The sequence below is a fragment of the Cupressus sempervirens genome, chromosome 5 (assembly GCF_028749045.1).
Source record: "Cupressus sempervirens isolate cs-2001-9-10 chromosome 5, ASM2874904v1, whole genome shotgun sequence".
NCBI classification, from domain to species: Eukaryota; Viridiplantae; Streptophyta; class Pinopsida; order Cupressales; family Cupressaceae; genus Cupressus; species Cupressus sempervirens.
In genome coordinates, this window is record NC_143122.1 from 619,691,749 (window position 1) to 619,710,094 (window position 18,346).

The following is an 18,346-nucleotide window of genomic DNA, read 5'->3' on the forward strand; positions in this document are numbered from 1 at the left end:
CATCCCATGATTAACAACTGATATCAATCATTACAATGTCTTCAATGTTTGAGTCCGTTCAAAATGCTCCAAGATAGTCCCAATTATAAATTCCTTTCAACAGTGAATAGGATATTGTATTGGAATGATAAAAATCATTAAAATAATCTACAAATTTGGTTGTTCTCTTTGTAATAGGAAGAACATTTGCTATGGCAATAGAAGTTTGTGGTAAAAATATTTTTAAAATGTTCAAAAATTAATCATAGCCCCATTTATGGAATGGAGTTACATTCCATTTTTAAAATGTGACCTTGTCCCAACACACTACACTATCCCTCCACTTTGAGATTATTGGTGTATAGAAAAAGGAATGTGATCATGTTCCTTGAATTCGGTCACATTTAGCAAACATGACCATGTTTCATAGCATTTAAAATCCTACCCCCAAGATTTCTTTGGGTTTAGCTTTGGGAAAAGACTTGACCAAGTAACCCCTAGGTTTAGATCTTGTTAGACCTAAACCTTAGAGGTCATCCATATTTGTACACAGAATATGTGCTTATGACAAGTATCAGAATACATTTTATATATAATATTTTGACCTCCAAAAAACCCCATTTTAGATCAGCCTATGCTAATTACAATTATGTATATTTCTTTTTAATTTGATTAATTCTTAATGAATCTCTATTCAAACAAGTGCATAAACTAGATATGATAGGTTGTCTTCTTATTTTAGTACAAAAATTATGTGAATTTTTCTTGAAAACATATATGACAACAGACTAAAGATAATTCTATACACTTTAAATAATAAATTAAAAATATATAGTTTTAGGTAAAATTATGCTTGTCGTACATGGGCATGGTATTACATGGGCATGGTCGTACTTGGAAAGTAGAGTTTGAGTACTATGTTTCTATTACTCACTTATTAGGTATTACATCCCCTATAAACTACAAGCATGAGGTAAAAATAATAATTTGACCTATTAGACGTAACACATCCTCTTGTACCATGTGGGTTAGGGGTGCTTGGATCTGACAAGTAACTTGATGTTTTACCACAAGAAGCTCTTGTTAATAAATCTAGGCCCCGAACTTATGAAGACCCCTTATTGATCAAGATTATAGGATTAAAAAAAGGAAACAAATGTAAAAATTGGAGTTTAACTAGAATCCCAATAATACTAAGTGAGAAAAGTAAGTGTACAAGTTTTAATTAAAAATTCTACAATGAATATGAATCTAATTGTTGTATGTGGAGATGTGCATGATATGCTTAATGTTGATTGTTTTGTCGACCCTTTGATTTGATAATATGTCTACAAGAATTCTTCTTTTCTCTCATTTGGTTGACAACAAGTGTTGGGTTTATAGATGAAGGACATGAAGAATGTAAGCATGAGAAATCATTTAGAATGTACAACTAAAATTGAATAGAAAGAATATTCAAGGTTGACTCTCAAAAGGAGATATTTTAATTTAGAAATTTGATATTCAAATTGGATTGAGGGTATTAAAAGACAAACTAATTTAGGTAAGATTGTCAAATTGCATTTTTTTATCAAATTTTAAATTGCTTGTTGGTTGGAATATGATGGATATAATTGATTTGATGGTTCAGGGTAATTAATAATAATTGATAGACTTCATTTAAAGTATTGAGATATCCTAGGTTAGGTAAATGTTGGACACAAATCTTATTTTTAAAATTAAGAGAAGGTAAACATTAATTTTGTTGTTAGACAAATAAGTTTATAATTATTGAATAATAGAATAATTTTGTTAGTTAAAAAAAAAATTGATTAATTAAATATCCAGTTCAAGTATTTAATTTTTTTAAAAAGATTAAGTTAATATTAAAATTTGATTAAAATGTAAAAATACGCAAATTTTCTTTCACCCTCATAAATTAAGAGTAATTTGAAAGTATATAATATTTTGCTTAATAACATATCCTCGCAATCCACAAATCCACAATCCTATGATTTTGATTGGATGAACAAAAAAATGATACAAAGTACCATATACAATAAATCCAAAAGCAGCATGTAACAACTTCCTTGGTCACCTTGCACATACAGTATTGCATTGTCACAATAATCTACAACACTTGTAGTGGGCTCCAATGGTTACTTGGATTTTGTTGTTGTTGCACTTGTATAGGATCTCGTGCTTGAGCCTATATATGAATGTGTAGACAGCCGAGCACTGCCACCACCACCCTCTTCTAATTCCTCACTCTGTGTATTGTTTATCCTGATACTTGGCATCTCCTTAATCACTTCCTCCTCCATCTCCATCGGTTTCACTTGAGACCTTCCACTTCCCTTCCCCATTTTCCTCTGTGAAACTCCTGTATTTGGCTCTTTCATCATTATTCCTGCTGGATTCGAGGTGCTAGCATGTGACTGAAACGATAAACAAATAAATTAGTATGGTTTTCAAATATAGCATTTTTTTATCCCTTTCAAAATTGACGGGTTTTTGAAGGTACCTTGTGGACTTTGAGCTCAACCCGACTTCTAGTAGTAATTTCACCCAATATCTCAGCATTGTCCACTTTCATACGAAGGCTCTCTGCTTTACCCAGACCCTGCTCTTGGGCTTCCTGCAATTCCTCCATTTCCTTAGCCAATATTTCACATACACAGACTCACTATTACTTGTAATAAGAAAAAGAGTAAGAGCTTACCGTGACAGCTCGTTCATGGGGTATTGGCGGCGCCTCATCGTACTCAGAACCATCAAGTTCTTGTAGCTCCTCTGCCTCAAAAAGAAGTGGAAGAATGTAGTGCCGAATTGGAAGGATTAATATCAATAAAACAGTGAAAACACATCCCGCTATTGGTATCCATGTCACGCCGAAGCATATCAACAAGTACACCAATTGTAAGGCAGTGAATATGGTGATCTTGCTGAAAGGAACCTTCTCGACGTAAGAAGCATGAGCGTCCTCTAGTACCCTGGAGAAAACATTAGACCCATATAAATATGAGAAGAGAAACTCTAGGGTTTGAACTCTAGGGTTTGGTAAACATTAGAAAAGGATAAAGATGAGAAGTATTCTTTCTGCCAAGTAAAACTCTAGTGTTTGAACTCTAGGATTTGGTAAACATTAGAAAGGATAAAGATGAGGAGTATTCTTTCTCCCGAGTGAAACTCGAGAGTTTGACTCTAGAGCTTGGTAAACATTAGAAAAAAAGATAGAGAAGAAATGTATTCTTTCTTAGAACTGAAATTCTAGGGTTTCATAATCATTAGATAAAGATAAAAGTATTCTTTCTCAGAGCGAAACTCTAGGATTTGAACTCTAAGCTTTTGTAAACATTAGATGAAGTATCCTTTTTCAAGATTCTAGGGTTTCAAAATAATTAGATAAAGATAAAGATGAGAAGTGTTTTTTCTGAAGATTCTAGGGTTTGAATTCTAAGGTTTTAAAAACATTAAACAAAGATGAAGAAGATGATAAGTTTCTTTCTTAGAATTCTAGGGTTTGAAAAGTACCTATATCTCCTACTGGGAGAGATGAAGATGAGAAGTAGTCTTTCCCAGAATTGATTTCCGGGCAAGCTTTCGAATGCCAAATATGCAAAATAACCCCATAAAACCGAAAGTGGCATCCTTCTGATGATGGGCATCAAGAACACGCAACAACCCACTAAGACCGATTGGAGGAGATTTGTGAGTCTCTGCTCTTTTACTCGGACAGGGAGTAGCAAATCGATGTGCTTCTTTGGGTCAAAGATGTATCCATTTATATCTGTAAAATTGTGAGCGGAGGATTCTGTGTCGTTATTCATTGCCGTGTTTTGAAGGTCTCTGAATTCCTTGAGATTCATCAATTCTCTGATGTCTTTTAATGCCTGCAAGAAGAAGTAGACTCATCGTTAGAAATGATTGACTCTCTCAACATGCCTTTTGGTTTCATGATATTGATCAGGTACTAATAATAGATATTGATAAATCTTAAGGAGGGTTAGGGTTTTTACACTGTCAGAATTTAAGGTGGTGTTTGGTGAAACTGGAAGGTCTATATTTACGAAGACTTCTTGCATCTTATCGTATATCTCCTGCACTGTATCATTATCTGTAATGCTCGTGCTCGCAGTTTTCAACATTCTCTTCCGCAGTATCTACTCATTGACAATTAACAAGCAATGAAATGAAATAGTTGAATAAGATTGAACACATAAGGATGATTGCATAAAAATTGGAAAATTGTTTAAACATTTAAGCAGGAAAATTGTTTAAAGATTTACATTAAGATTTAATGATTCTTAGATTTAAAGTGTTAAATGATCAAAGTTGATTTATTTTTCTAAATTTAATTTAATTTGTTTCTTATGTATGATGATCTAATGTGAAATCTAATGTAAAATGAGTAATATACCGAGTGCTTCAGAGTTGCAAGACTTCTGGTATGCATGGGAGACTGTGGCAGCACTGCATATGATGGGGGAAGCCCAAGAAGTCCACATATAAGAACCTGAAATGGTAAAAATTTAATTAGAAAATTAGCCATGCAAGCTTATTTATGAAAAATCCTTAAACAATGATCGGGAGCAATGAATTAATTGAAGGTACCATGAATCCTAGGAGTAGAAAATCGTAGTGATATGATGGAGGATTCTTCAGATTGTACTGCCTCTGTTGTGCCATCTTTGCAGCAACATTATGCTCGAAGAAAAATAAACAGGCAAACATAAACGCCGGTATAATTGCGCTGGCAATATGTATGCCTGGCACTTGGGACATATCCTGGTAGAGATTATTAACAAATTTAGCTCCATAGAGAACATAATTAAACATACGTTAAAAGTTTGAAAATATATTTTCAGTAAAAATAACCACCATACAAAATCAAACATAAATGTACTAACTCTTACTAAAATAGAGATTGCAAATGGGCTATTTGAACAATTCATAACTCAAAGAATGTTTTTTACACTGGTCCAAATGAAATTAAATCCTTGTATGCATAAGGTATGTGATTACCCTGATGACTGTCCAGTTTTGAGTAGCAGACTGATGCCAGGCTACAGGGCTAAAGAGGCGCCTTGGAACACCGTCAGGATATTCACCAGTTGGTATGTATGAAATTCCAGTCCAGAAAAGCAACATAGCGGGAACTCCATAGTCTGCAACTATTCCTCGCATCCATCCTATGAAAATTTTTAGAGATATATTAGCAATGGTCAAACAATTGATCTTTCACATATCAAGAATACCCTTTTATGTTGCAAATTGAACCAGCAAATTGTCATGATTTGAACTTTCACCCTTGAACTGGTTGATCTTATGTATACCCATTTTAGTTCTAAAATTGAAGGAACAAACCTGTGCCATAGCGCCAAGACCTTGCTTTTCTGGTCTTAAGAGCAGTAAAGAGCAATCCTGCTGCCAATATGACACCAAACATGCCATTGGTTGCTCGCCAAGAAAAATCAAGCTTTTCAATATCACTGTCCAAACGCTTTTGCTGCTTAGGAATGCGAAATTCTCCAACAATTCCCTGCATCAATCCACAAATTCCGAATCATTTCTTCTGTTATGAATTTATGAATGGCAAATTGGAGAGTTTAGATTTGTGTTTTTTAATTAGATTGTGTGTTTTTTAATTGATTGAATAAGATCTATTTTAAGAATAATATAGAGTTGACCTCTTCAATTTTAATGCTATTCTTTATAATTATTTCAATGATTAATTCAGAGTGTGAAGAAATGAATAATAACATAGTTTTGATATCAAATTGAAGAAAAAATATTAATTTAATCAGATTTTTTCGCTTGCCTGGTTAAGGGTCAATCCATCTATAATAAAAACAAATAATATATCATGAACTACTTTATATATAAAGTTTTTGACATATTGAATGTCAGCTAAATTTACAAGAGAGGAGTGCACATTCACCTAGAACCGCAGGCAACAACATCATTCTATTTTAAAAATTCTTAACTCTGGCTAACAATAACTCTACACATACCTAATATAAAAACTATACATTTAGTTATGTAGAAAATTATAACTTAAAAATTTTCCCTTGTTTTTCCTAATACAAAGATTGGAACTGGAACTGCTGTTCAAATTTCATGCAGTAGAAAGTTAATGCCTTTACATAGAAAAGATTTATTAAAAAAAATGTCACACAATCAGGTTGAAAATTAATAGCAACCAACGATATAAAGTCTGATATTACTAATTGAAAGAAAATTCCCACCTTAATTGCTTCTTTCATAAACATCAAAGCCAACAGAACTCCTAACAGCTCCTCAGCCACTCGTGTCAATTTCTTGGTTAGTGAGGTGACCCCAAACACCGCCATGATTACCAAAAGAAGGGACGTCCATGTACAAATCCTAAAAGGAGAAGAAAACAGGCATGTAAGCTTTATTTATATCTATTTCATATCATATAATTATGACCATGACTAGTACTACTCCATGATTCTCACCAGGCTGTCCATGCCACAAAGTGAATTGAACCCAGCTCATCTCTATCCTTAGCAAACTTGTACAAATAGTAATACATTAGCACAGTAGGCTCTGCCACTCCCTGAATAACCAGCGGTTGACCTCCCATTAAGGAGTGAATAATTCCACATATTGCAGTGGAGGCAAGCGTGTGTGTGGCACTTAAAAGCCCATCTGCAGGATCCACAAAAATCATAAAAAGCATTTTATTCTCTCACCAAAAGTAGCAATCCTCGTAGGAAGTATCATAGACCATAGTCCTCAATTATGAAACCAAAAAAAACTCAAAATTGACTTTTGTACAGTTACAATTCAAAAGTAATAAAAGGGAGGATCATAAATCATAGTTCCCAATTATGAAAAAATAATTTGAAAATTGACTTATGTACAAATTGAAAAGTATACAAGGCCTAGTTCAAAAACTTCTTGTATTTAATTTCATGAATTAATAAAACTGTAGACTTTGCCATCACAACAAAAGTACATGTTGGTGGTGGAGAGTGATCTCATGGAAGGTATCGGAACAGAATACAATCAATCATTATGTGGGATTTGCACCCACTACATATCAACAGAGACACAGGATTAAAGACTGATACCATATAGATTTTGTCATCACACCTAGAGCACATGCTGATGGTGGAAAGACATATCATCAAGATATAATCGCTATGGCAATGAAAATTCATATCATACCAACTAATTACACTCTCTTAAATCAATTCATCAACATTTGACTTACCAGTTTCTTGGTCAAGCTGCTCCCCAAATGCAATAACAGGAACCACCAAAGCAAAGAATATATAAGCTGTGGGGTTCAATATTCTGTTCACAACATATCATTAATATCAGATTTCTACAATTTTTATTCTCACACAAACAGCAATGATCAATACTATTGTATAAAACAATCATACACTCTAATCCAAAAAAAAAAAAGGGCAATAAGTACAATAACATAACAAAACTCAACTGAATTCCTGAATGACTCAAATCCGAATTGATTGATTTTGATAAAATTCATACCTGAATCCTGCAGTGAATCCGCTGATCCAGTCCTGCTTGTAACATTGCAATCGACCTTTAACATCATTAATCACTCCACTCAAGGGCACATAGTCCACGCTGTCCATTTCCAACCAGGGATATGAATGTGAGTGAAGAAAAGAGTCTGAAGGCAGGATATAAATAGAGTTGAGAGGTCGAAGAGGACAAAGGCCTCCATTGACATATTCTGAAGTAGTGCGCCAGAAAATTTATAAAACTGTCAAAACTGTAATGTCGTGATCATCTCTGCTAAAACTGCCCACAACATATAATAATATGCAAAGATCAATTGGCCCACGTTGTCAACTGCACATCCGCCGCCTAGGGTTCGGCGTACGGATTCACTAGGCGTGCATCTGCCAAAGATGCCGTACATTAACTATCAGCTTGACGCCGCCGAAATTATTATTGTAAGATTTGTCAATTGTTTGGGTGGAGTGAAAGGTACAGCAGATATTGTTTAATTCAAATAATAGTAGTCTATTTGTGAAAAGGAATCGAATATTACAAGGCCAAACTGCTCTGTTACACCGCCCATGCGATGCAATAAATTGTGAATTTAACATTGGTTGGAAATTGGAGATATTTTGAAGAACAAGTTACAGGAATGATTAATGGTATAGAGACAAATGAAAGTCAACTTAGAGGTCACTAGCGTTTTCCCTTATCACTATGCTTGTAGGATTGCCATTTTTTAATTTATGCTGCTCCATGATTTTTGAACTCCATGATTCTAACTCTTTCCTCAATCTAGATAACTTTTTGTTTTATCTTTTTTTAAATCAATATTTAATTTAAGATGATAAACAAGATGGTTGAACTTTTCAGTGTTTTATATTGGAGTGTTTGTATATTTATTTTATGTTAGGTGATTGTATTTATTTTAAAAGATATTTTGTTGTAATATTATGTTATTTTTAAAAAAATTGTATTGTTTATATTTTTAATGTATAGGTGTGTACATATGAATATATTAAGAGAAAAATTATACACATACAAGATGCACATAGATACATGCATTTAGATATTGTAGAAACAGAGATATGAAATTATTTGAGATATAGATTAATTGGTAAATCTAATACATGTACTCTATAATAATATACTAGAAGTTTTCTATTATAACATTAATTTAATGTATCATTTGAGAGTTGTAATACTATTGTAGCCCATCAAAAGACTTTCACTACTAACAAAATTTCATATTATTTATACATTGAAAGTCTCCTAAAAGATAGTGTAATGACACTTCATTTTGGGTCCATGTGGAAAAGTTATTGCTACTACAAGTGGAGGCTATAAAGTAGTGTCAAGTTTTCTCCAACCACTTTTATTTTATCACTAGGGAAATTATCCTACTTATGGGAGGTTAGATAAAGATTTGACTTTTTTTATATATGTCATATTTAATCTTACCTATAATAGTGATTTTTTTTGGATGAGTAAAAGGCTAAGGCCATAATGATATTAATACTTATATGTCTAAAAAATACAAAGTGTGCATATTATCTATAAAAGAAGGAACAACCCTAAGTTTGATCAAATCTCTACTATAAAACATTATTTTAGATAATCCATTACAAAAAAAAAAAAGATCAAATAAAATCTTGTCTTTAAAGAGAGCTTTTTACTCTTTCCTTCATTTCAAACAAAATAGAACAAAAAAGGGAACTAATATGAAGTTCTCATAATCAGATGCTTTGTGCACCAATATGGATCCCATGCTTCAGTGTCTTGTGCTAGAGGACCACGAGAATAAAATGTTGTTTGAGGAATCACCTCCATATTTCTCATCTTTTTGTCTCTGCATTTTATCTCATGAGATATTCTCCTTTCAGGATCTAACTTGGGCCTTCATTATGGTGGATCTTATAGCTCTCCCTATTAAGAATTCAACAATAGAGTAAATTCAAAATATTTTAGAATTGAAAAATCTTTGATTCGAGAAGATCCTTGAGAAAACCCTTTCTGTGGCCCTTTTTCTCAAGGGCCCGCATGAAGCAATGTTGTCACAAATATGCAACAATATTCATATTAGTTCTATACTTGTAATCCACCCTAATGAAATCTTTGTCTAGAGTCCCTAAAATAATTTTAACCACTATGACATGAGTTATAATAATTTTATTATTTCTAACATTATTCATATAGCCAAAATATTTAAAATTAATAAAAAAATATATGGATTAAATGTCATAACTTTGGGGGAATAAATGTAAGAGGGTCACTTCAAAAGCATTTTATATTTTAAAAATTAAGAAGCAGCCACAATGGGAGTTGGCCCATACCAAGAAAAGAATAACTATCTGAAGATCAGTTGGTATTCACTACCACAAGATTACCCTACCCCCTTTCAAAATTTTAAAAATCCACCCATAGCCATTACAATAAAGTAAATACTACCATAAACATCGAGATTCTTAACAATATAAAACAACATGGCCATCAGATAAATATTGGCCCTACTATTAGTTCAGAGATAAAAATCAAAAAGGGCTCAAAGGCTCAAAGTATAACTAAGAAACATAATAAACAAAACAAAACATAAGCACATCAGTAGGGGAACCATCGATGATTCCTTGAATTTTCCAATATCAAAGCTAGACATCAGCCAAGAAGCCATGTAGGCCAAGGGCATGACATGAACCAAGAAATTAGCAACCCTATTGAACTTTTCCTTCACATCCTCATTCTATTTAACTAACTCCGCAATGGACTAAATTCCAATTTCTCCACAACTTGGTTCCCTACTCTATGTTCTCATTTTTAGTTGTAGTTTCTTTCTATTGAGTGTGGTCTCACCCCTACTCATATTTAACCTCCTATTCTCCCTTGATGCTTTTTGCTTAGGCTTGGCTACCCAAAGTGCCCATCTTAACCGGTAAGGTAACCATGTCATGGTGGACATTCTTAGACTTTTCAAAATTTGGGGTAACAGTTTTAAATGTGTCTGAGACCTTGGAGGGAAAAGGGTTGGCTTCCTCCATATCTTTGATTTTATCCTCACTTCTTGTTTCTTCTTCTTCATGTTCCCCGTAGTTCCTTCTTGTGGCTTTACATTTGGGATGAGGCCCAAAGATTTTCTCAGAGATGTCTACCTTAGGTATGGAAGGGTTGGTTGAGGGTATTTTCTCTCTCAAGCTCTTGCTCGACCAATTTGTGCCCTTACTCATGTTTTCAATTTTTTCAACATCTAGGACTACAATTTTCTCTTTCTTAATTTTCCTAGTCATGGCTATGGGGTCCTCTTTGGAGATGGGTTTATTAGGGGGAGATAAGCTTTGCGTAGTTATTTTCAAAGGAGGGCTAATGCTTATAATTTGAGGATGGAGGCCTTTATAATATTTAAATAGATGGTACATCAAGGCTTGATGGTGGACTGTAATTTGTGCCCTCCTCATAGTTTTTTCATTATATTTCAAACACAATATTCCATAGAGTGTAACAAGAGAAAAGGAAAAGAAATGCACTCTTTCTTTCAGAAATTTATTTTATGTTTTTCTTAAAGAGATTTTTTTTTTTTTTTTTTCTTAATGGATATATACAATATTTTGTAGGATTCCTATATTGACAAAAATACATTAGAGATAAGGAAATTGTAGACTTTTTGAATAAACATATAAGCTTCCCCAATTAGAAGAAACTACACGTGATATCATCGAATAAAGAGGAAGACTCCATTCATAAATGTTTATTTTTCTTAAAATTTTAAAACTAATTTGGCATATTCTTGGATTGATTTTGGAATAATCTATTTGATAGATACTAAATTTTTTGGATGGGAAGGGTTTTACTTAATCATGTAGGTAAGTTGCAGCTTATCAAGACTTTTGTAGAATCTATTGTATATTCTACAAGTTATTTAATTATTACTCGATGGAATTACTAAAAATAGATTTAAAAAGTAACCAATATTAAAAATGGGTTCATGGTATGATAGAAAATGGTTTATTTAGTGTCACTTAGTATTTTTTTGGTGGATTATTACTATAAAATAAATCACAAGTCACGAGTCAAGTTTTCAAGGTTAGCCAACTTTATCGTTTGTGAAGGTTGGAAGCATGGCATGAATTTTGTGGTTGTTTTCTTGTTCACATAGAGTGATTATTTATGGCTAGGACTTCAAAGACTTTGATTAATGTAATATAAGTTTTCATTAGTGACTAATGTATGGATGATTGATTCTTTTTTAGACTATATTATTTAACCTCATGGGGATTTCTTTAGCTGCGTTAGAATTTTTCTAATATATCATTTTTGTGGTTATGTTCTCTATCCTCTTAAATGTCAAAAGGATTCAAAGTGCCATTATGGTAAGTTTATCATTGCAAGTTATGTGAAAATTATCATGAAGTTGTTCATGTAACTTTTCTTTCTTGAGTTGTATTAGAGCTATGGTCATAGTGTTATGATACTAGGTGTGGCTTCTTGGAATTTATCAAAGTAATTAAATACATGAAAAGATATTATGAATTATCAGGTGGTTTATTATAAACTTGAAGGTTTTTGGGTTTGTCGTTATATAGTTAATTTGCATATTTGACGTCTAATTTTTCTTTTTTTTCAAAATGGTTTCTTAGATGTTATTTAAATGATGTTTATTTGGAAGAATTTTCATAAATTTTATAGTATGTAGAAACAAACCTCACCATTAGATCTAGGTTGGCCTTTTGATGATTTTAAATTTAAATGTGTCTATGTTAAATGAAATTTGAACATGATAAAAACAAATTGCAGTCAAATTTGAACATGGAGCCTATAAGATAAATAAATAAAATGATACCATCATTAAAAAAATGTCTTAGAAAAAATTAAAATGAAAAATATCAACATGCATGTGTTGGGGATGCATGTTTAAAAAATTTTAAATTAAAACAAGGAAAATCATAATTTAGGGGATGTGGTCATGTCCCATATGTGGCCCATATTCTATTTAATTAATATGAATTTTATACAAATAAAAAATCAAACAGGATTGAAAAATATATAACGTAAAAGTCTTATAATTTATTTATTAGCTTCAAACTCTTGAGAAGACATTAATTTATAAATTTTAATTTTTAAAGGTTACTACTTTTAGGCATTTCGTCCTTCATGGTCACACATTTTTTTGCACTTTACAATGTCACCAAGAAGATTTTAGAAGCACAAAATATAAGCCATCTCCAACATGGAATTGATAGAAAGTATGTTCACATTGCTGAAGGCCTCATTGAAAGGATTTGCAAAAGGGATAAGGAACTTATAACATTTAATTTTTAAAGTTTACTACTTTTAGGCATTCCATCCTTCATGGTCACACATTTTTTGAACTTTACAAGTAACCAAGAAGATTTTAGAAACACAAAATATAAGCCATCTCCAACATGGAATTGATAGAAAGTATGTTCACATTGGTGAAGGCCTCATTGAAAGGATTTGCAAAAGGGATAAGGATTTCTTGTTTTTTCTTGCATGAAAAGATTTACCCAACTTCAAATGTGGCTCCCAATAATCAAAGTTTGGTCATGTAGGAAGTCACATAAATGAATTTGTCTAATAACATTAGTTCATATCACTAGCCATTATTTTCTTATATTCAAAACCTCAGTGATCCTCAACTAGTCTTGCAAACATTCTTGAGGACCTCCACAATGAGCATGATCTGCATCTTGAAATCATGAAAAAAGTAAAGATGACATGTTGTTTATATAAAGCCTTTCAACTAGGTCAAGCTTCTTTTTTTAGAGTTTTCATGTATCAAAAGATTATTGGCTAGACCAAGCCTCAATTTGGAGATGTCTTTCATATCTCGCTTTAAAGAGTCATTTTTATAATGTATTTATTACTTAGTATCATTTTCCTAAAATTAAAATAAAATTATTAGTTAAACTGATTTAATAGTTAAAATTGAATTTATTTAATTAAGATTTATTTAAATCTAAATACAATTGAACAACATATAAAATGATACTTATAAATTTTTAGCAAATAAATTACCATTGTAAAATAAAATTAATTTAAAAAAATACATTTTTCTTCTATCTTTATTACAATCTAGATAAGAGACTCTAAACACCTCCACCCAATATCTAATAGGATTAAAAATAAAAGATGACTACTATGATGGTATAATAAGAATGATTAAGTGACAATATTTGTAACTCGGCAAAAAGCACAAATCAATAAATATTGGAATAGATATAGACATGGCCTAAACATTGGTATGCCTAAAAACATTACCACCTCTCCATCCTTTTATTGCTATAGTAAGATATACCTCCTATTATATGATTGATTTTCTTTTAATTGAGAAAATAAAAGTTTTAGTTGAAGCATGTTTATGAAGTATATAAATAGAAGCCAAAAGAGACAAGGGCTTGACCTCAGAGTACAAAAAGGTTGAAAGATTAGCTGGAGATTACCTCTCTATCATCTAACCAATACCTTTTTTATACTTCAAAAAACTAACATAATCCATAGTAGTCTTAGTAGCTACAGTCCTGTGGGGATAAAGCATATAAACAAGAATCATATTCCAACAATAAAACACCATACTACTACTATCGATCCAGTCATTAAACTTATAAAATAAAAAAAAGCCCTGTAGGTCATCAAGTTCAGATTACACAATAACATTAAAGCAAAAAGAAAAATAGCCAACTAGGCTAATTTCCCTCCTTCTTATCTAGTTCCACCACATCCTTCGCCTCAAGACCATCCCTGTCCCAATCACCACCTCCTCCTTGACAGGTTTGTCCAGGAGGGTCTTTATCCAGTCCTCTACCAGGAAGTCATATATGGTGCGGGAAGTCATGCTTTCCTTTCCTTGGTCCTTCACATCCTTATTCACCTAAGAAAGTACAAGGTAGTAGTCATGGAATGCATCACTTTAGTACTCAACCAAGGTTTCAAGTTCATTTTTTTAAAAAACTAGATTAGTTTATAAAATTAACTTGGTATGTAAAAATCATCTAATTTTGAGAAATATTTTTTCCATGTTACAATATAAATATACTCACTTTATATCATGTTTAATCAATCTAGTAGCATTATTCACCCTACCATAAATAACTCATGTTTAAACACCATATCATTTAGCATGATTGTCTCAGTATAAGTATAGATATAAATATTATGTATTATAGGAAAGGAAAGGAAAGGAGGTTTTATAGTCCACGACACTATGCCATAGTTTTTGGGTTTACGCATGGTGACAGTGATATGGGACTACCTCGTACTCTTTTTCGAGAGGCGCTTGGTGCTACAAACGAGGCGTACATACCCTACCCCCCAGTGAGATTTGAACTTGTGAACTCTCTTTCAAGAGTACAAGTTTTCCACCTCTCTTTCATTATATTTATATATGAAAATAGTAAATATATTTTAAAATAATAATAAGGTATATTAAAGTTTAACTTCGTCTATCATTTTTTCTATTAAAATTTTATTATTGTTAAAAATTAATATTTTGAATCTATATTGTACTTTAAATAATTAAACAATTTCAAACTTAAAATCTAAAATCTAAATATAATAATATGATTTGGTGATTTTTGAAATACATGACAAATCTTTAAACTATCGACATGAAATATATTATATTTGATATAATCTATTTTTTTATTAATATTATAATTATATTAAATATTCATATTTTATTCATGATATATTATTCATCTATATGTTTACTATTATGCATTATCTATTCATTAGTTATCCATACCCCTCTCCCTCTCTCTCTCTATTTCCCCTCCATGTGCACTATCTACCTTCTCTCCCTCTCCCTCGTTGTATAATTTTTTTCATTAATATTATAAATATATTAAATATTCATATTTTATTCATGATATATTATTCATCTATGTCTACTATTGTGCATTATCTATTCATTAGTTATCCATATCCCACTGTCTCTCTATTTCCCCTTCACGTGCACTAGCTGCCTTCTCTCCCTCTCCCTCACTCGTCTTCCCCCCTCCCCCCTTTATTTCCTTCCTACTTATTTATTTATCTCTACAATAGTCTCCCTTTTTGTTCCCATATATATTTATCTTTACCTATTTTTCTTTGCTATATGTTTGTTCCTCTATAACTTTCTCTATACTTATGTCTACTTGTCTAATTTATATATCTAACTAAAACACTATAAACTCTATATGAGAATTTTGATCTCTACAAAATGATGTTTATCTGTTATTAAAAAAATATCATTAAAAGGAGTATGAGTTATTGAAATGTCACTTTTCTGAAATAACTTTATTTCTTTTGTAATTGACACAAATTAGTATAAAACATATATTTAATAGAAATTTCTAATTGAAAAAATGTGAGAACTTGTATAACTTAGCTAGAATGAATTTATCTAGATTATATTCTTGAACAAAATTAAATTTTTAAATAGAAATACTACCCTTTTAATGTCTCCTTACTTCCTCATTTATCCTCTCATCTTATCTCACTCTTTTGAACTCCCTCTTATTTACTGCGTCTACCTATCTTTCAATTGATATCCATTACCTACCTATATCTCCATCTCTCAGTGTCTCTCCCTACTATTTTCCCTTTCCCTATTTATGTGTCTATATCATCCTCTATCTATATCTATCTCCTTCTTTATATATTGAGTTATATTTCCCCCTCTCCCCTCCTAGCCCCCACATCTCTTTTACTTACCTCACTCCTTTTCTATGTTTCCCTTCTTATATCTCCCTCTTTCAATATCACTCCATGTCGCCTTCTCTATTTATCTAAGATATCTTATTTAATCTACATCTCTCTATCTATAATAGTTTTTCCTTTCGTCGATCTGTATCTCCTTACTCATGTGTCTCTCTCAAAATCTCTACGACATACCCATTTAGAGGTGAAATTACTAGTATACATGTCACTTATAATTGTCTTCTTCCCAAAACTAATGCATCGGCAGGGCTGAGGAGGATGTGTCACCCAAACCTTATCCCTCCAATTCTTATGCACGTGAAGATGTAATTGCATGCCCCATGTTTGAGCTGAATCAGTCTATGTGGCCATTTGCATACATAGTATTTTGCTACAAAATGTCATACAAAACACAGTTGGCCAAGGCAGATGCGGCAGAGGAAGAGGAAGTAGTCCAACCTGGTATGCCTCAATCTACGCCATGAGAAGAGGCAAGTTGAATACGTTTGTGACGTGCTATTCTGTTGAATTTCTTTTACTAAATCCATGCCGCAAGGAGTGGGAACTAAGAATAAACATTTGTGACCTGCTGTTTTCTTGGATTTTTCTTCTGGAAGTAGAGTAAACAACACTTGTACAATTGGGTACGGCACCGACTCTCTGCTGCTCAATCCACGTGGGAAAGCAGCGATATAATGTAAATGAGGAAGGAGTCCGTCCGAATTTTATATTGGCTTTTCTTCTCTCACACCTTGTCAATAGAACTGTGTTTTCCAGCTTCTCATATTTGTTATTTTCATCTTGTGCAATCGAAAATTGACCACTTTTCTTCTCTAATGTAGTTCTATGTGGTAGAGTGGTAGTTAAGGGAGAGGGGTCATTAATAATTGTATAAGGTCCAATAGTTGTACCTCTATTTGTGATTATATTGTCAAATTTTATCAATACATTTATAATTATATATATTATTATTAAATAGCAATAAAATTAAAAGTAAAGATATGAGTAAGGAGATTAGATAGATAATCTACATCTAAATTATGTATTACTTTCTCTTTATATCTATATAAAGTATCCATATTTGAACACCTATTTATTATACGTAAGTGGTTCATTTTAAAATAATAATAATTGTTCATATGATAAAACAAGCTACTTGTTTAAACAAGGCAATGTTATCCTAGTGAACAAATAGTATTCTTATGTGTCCAATTATTGGTGTAGTAATGCATGTGTCATAAAGTATTTCATATTAATAATTTATTTTATCACAAATGTAAAAGTTTAACAAAATAAATACTTTGTATTTTCCCATTAAATGTGTAAGTTTGTAAAAAGAAAATTAGTGTTCAACTATTGGTCCTTTTGTGTTGGATAAAAGTTGTATTTTATATAATAATAGATTTTTTATAACAACCAATAATTTATGTGTGATATACTAATGATACTTTTGTGTTGGATATGAAAGTTAGATATAACAAATGTTTATGATTACTAATAGCTATTTGATTTATTTGAGTTATGTACATCCTACTAATAAAAAATTATATTTTTTAATTCAACTACTATACATTCCTAGAGTAAATTTTGGTTGAATCTTTAAAAATTTATTTTTTTGACACTTTGTACTAGACATTTTATTTGAACATGTGCATGATGAATCACACCTTCAAATCTTAGTGGTAAGCACTTAAGTATTCATTTTACGTTTCTTAAAAATTAAAGTTTACGGTACTCCATGTAATGACTACATATTGATGAAGTTAGCTGTAAACTACATGTCCATGAGCATTTCTTGTTCTTGAAAAGAAGTTTAGAGAAAGTAAACTATGCACACGTGAGAGAAATAATTATAGATGTTTTCGGTCTCTTCTAAAGTTGCAAGAAAGATTGTATAAGTGGATTCACTACATAAAATGGTCATTTTAAAGAATTTTTTGTGGTTATGATGAAAATAATATTCAATTTTATCATGAGTAAACATTTTCCATTTTGAAAATAATATTTATAGTATTTTTTATAGATATTCAACATCTTTTCACTACTAATTTTTTTCTTAAGAACTACTCTACTTCTTTTAAAAATATACCTTTCAAAATAGAATTTTATTTGAACATCCATTGTCCTAATATAATTAGTTCTATTTCTAACCTATTAGATAACACTTTTACTATTGAAAATATAATTACCATTTCCTAAA

The 18,346-nt window shown here is 31.7% G+C and overlaps 1 protein-coding gene and 1 pseudogene across 1 annotated transcript; both read right to left on the bottom strand.

The window, feature by feature from the left end:
* Window positions 1-1,897: 1,897 nt before the first annotated feature.
* Window positions 1,898-7,656, bottom strand: LOC149557420 (putative boron transporter 2). The gene is made up of 13 exons (XM_089785978.1): window positions 7,486-7,656; window positions 7,202-7,284; window positions 6,441-6,633; window positions 6,207-6,345; window positions 5,326-5,500; window positions 4,984-5,150; window positions 4,573-4,746; window positions 4,379-4,474; window positions 3,978-4,121; window positions 3,493-3,851; window positions 2,681-2,951; window positions 2,483-2,596; window positions 1,898-2,396 (listed from the first exon to the last, which is right to left on the bottom strand). The coding sequence occupies exons 1-13, from the start codon at window positions 7,590-7,592 to the stop codon at window positions 2,118-2,120; spliced, it is 2,301 nt and encodes a 766-aa protein (XP_089642104.1). The 5' UTR covers window positions 7,593-7,656; the 3' UTR covers window positions 1,898-2,117.
* A 6,497-nt stretch (window positions 7,657-14,153) lies between these two features.
* The window catches only part of LOC149557421 (inorganic pyrophosphatase TTM1-like), a 117,801-nt pseudogene continuing 113,608 nt past the window's right edge, over window positions 14,154-18,346 (bottom strand).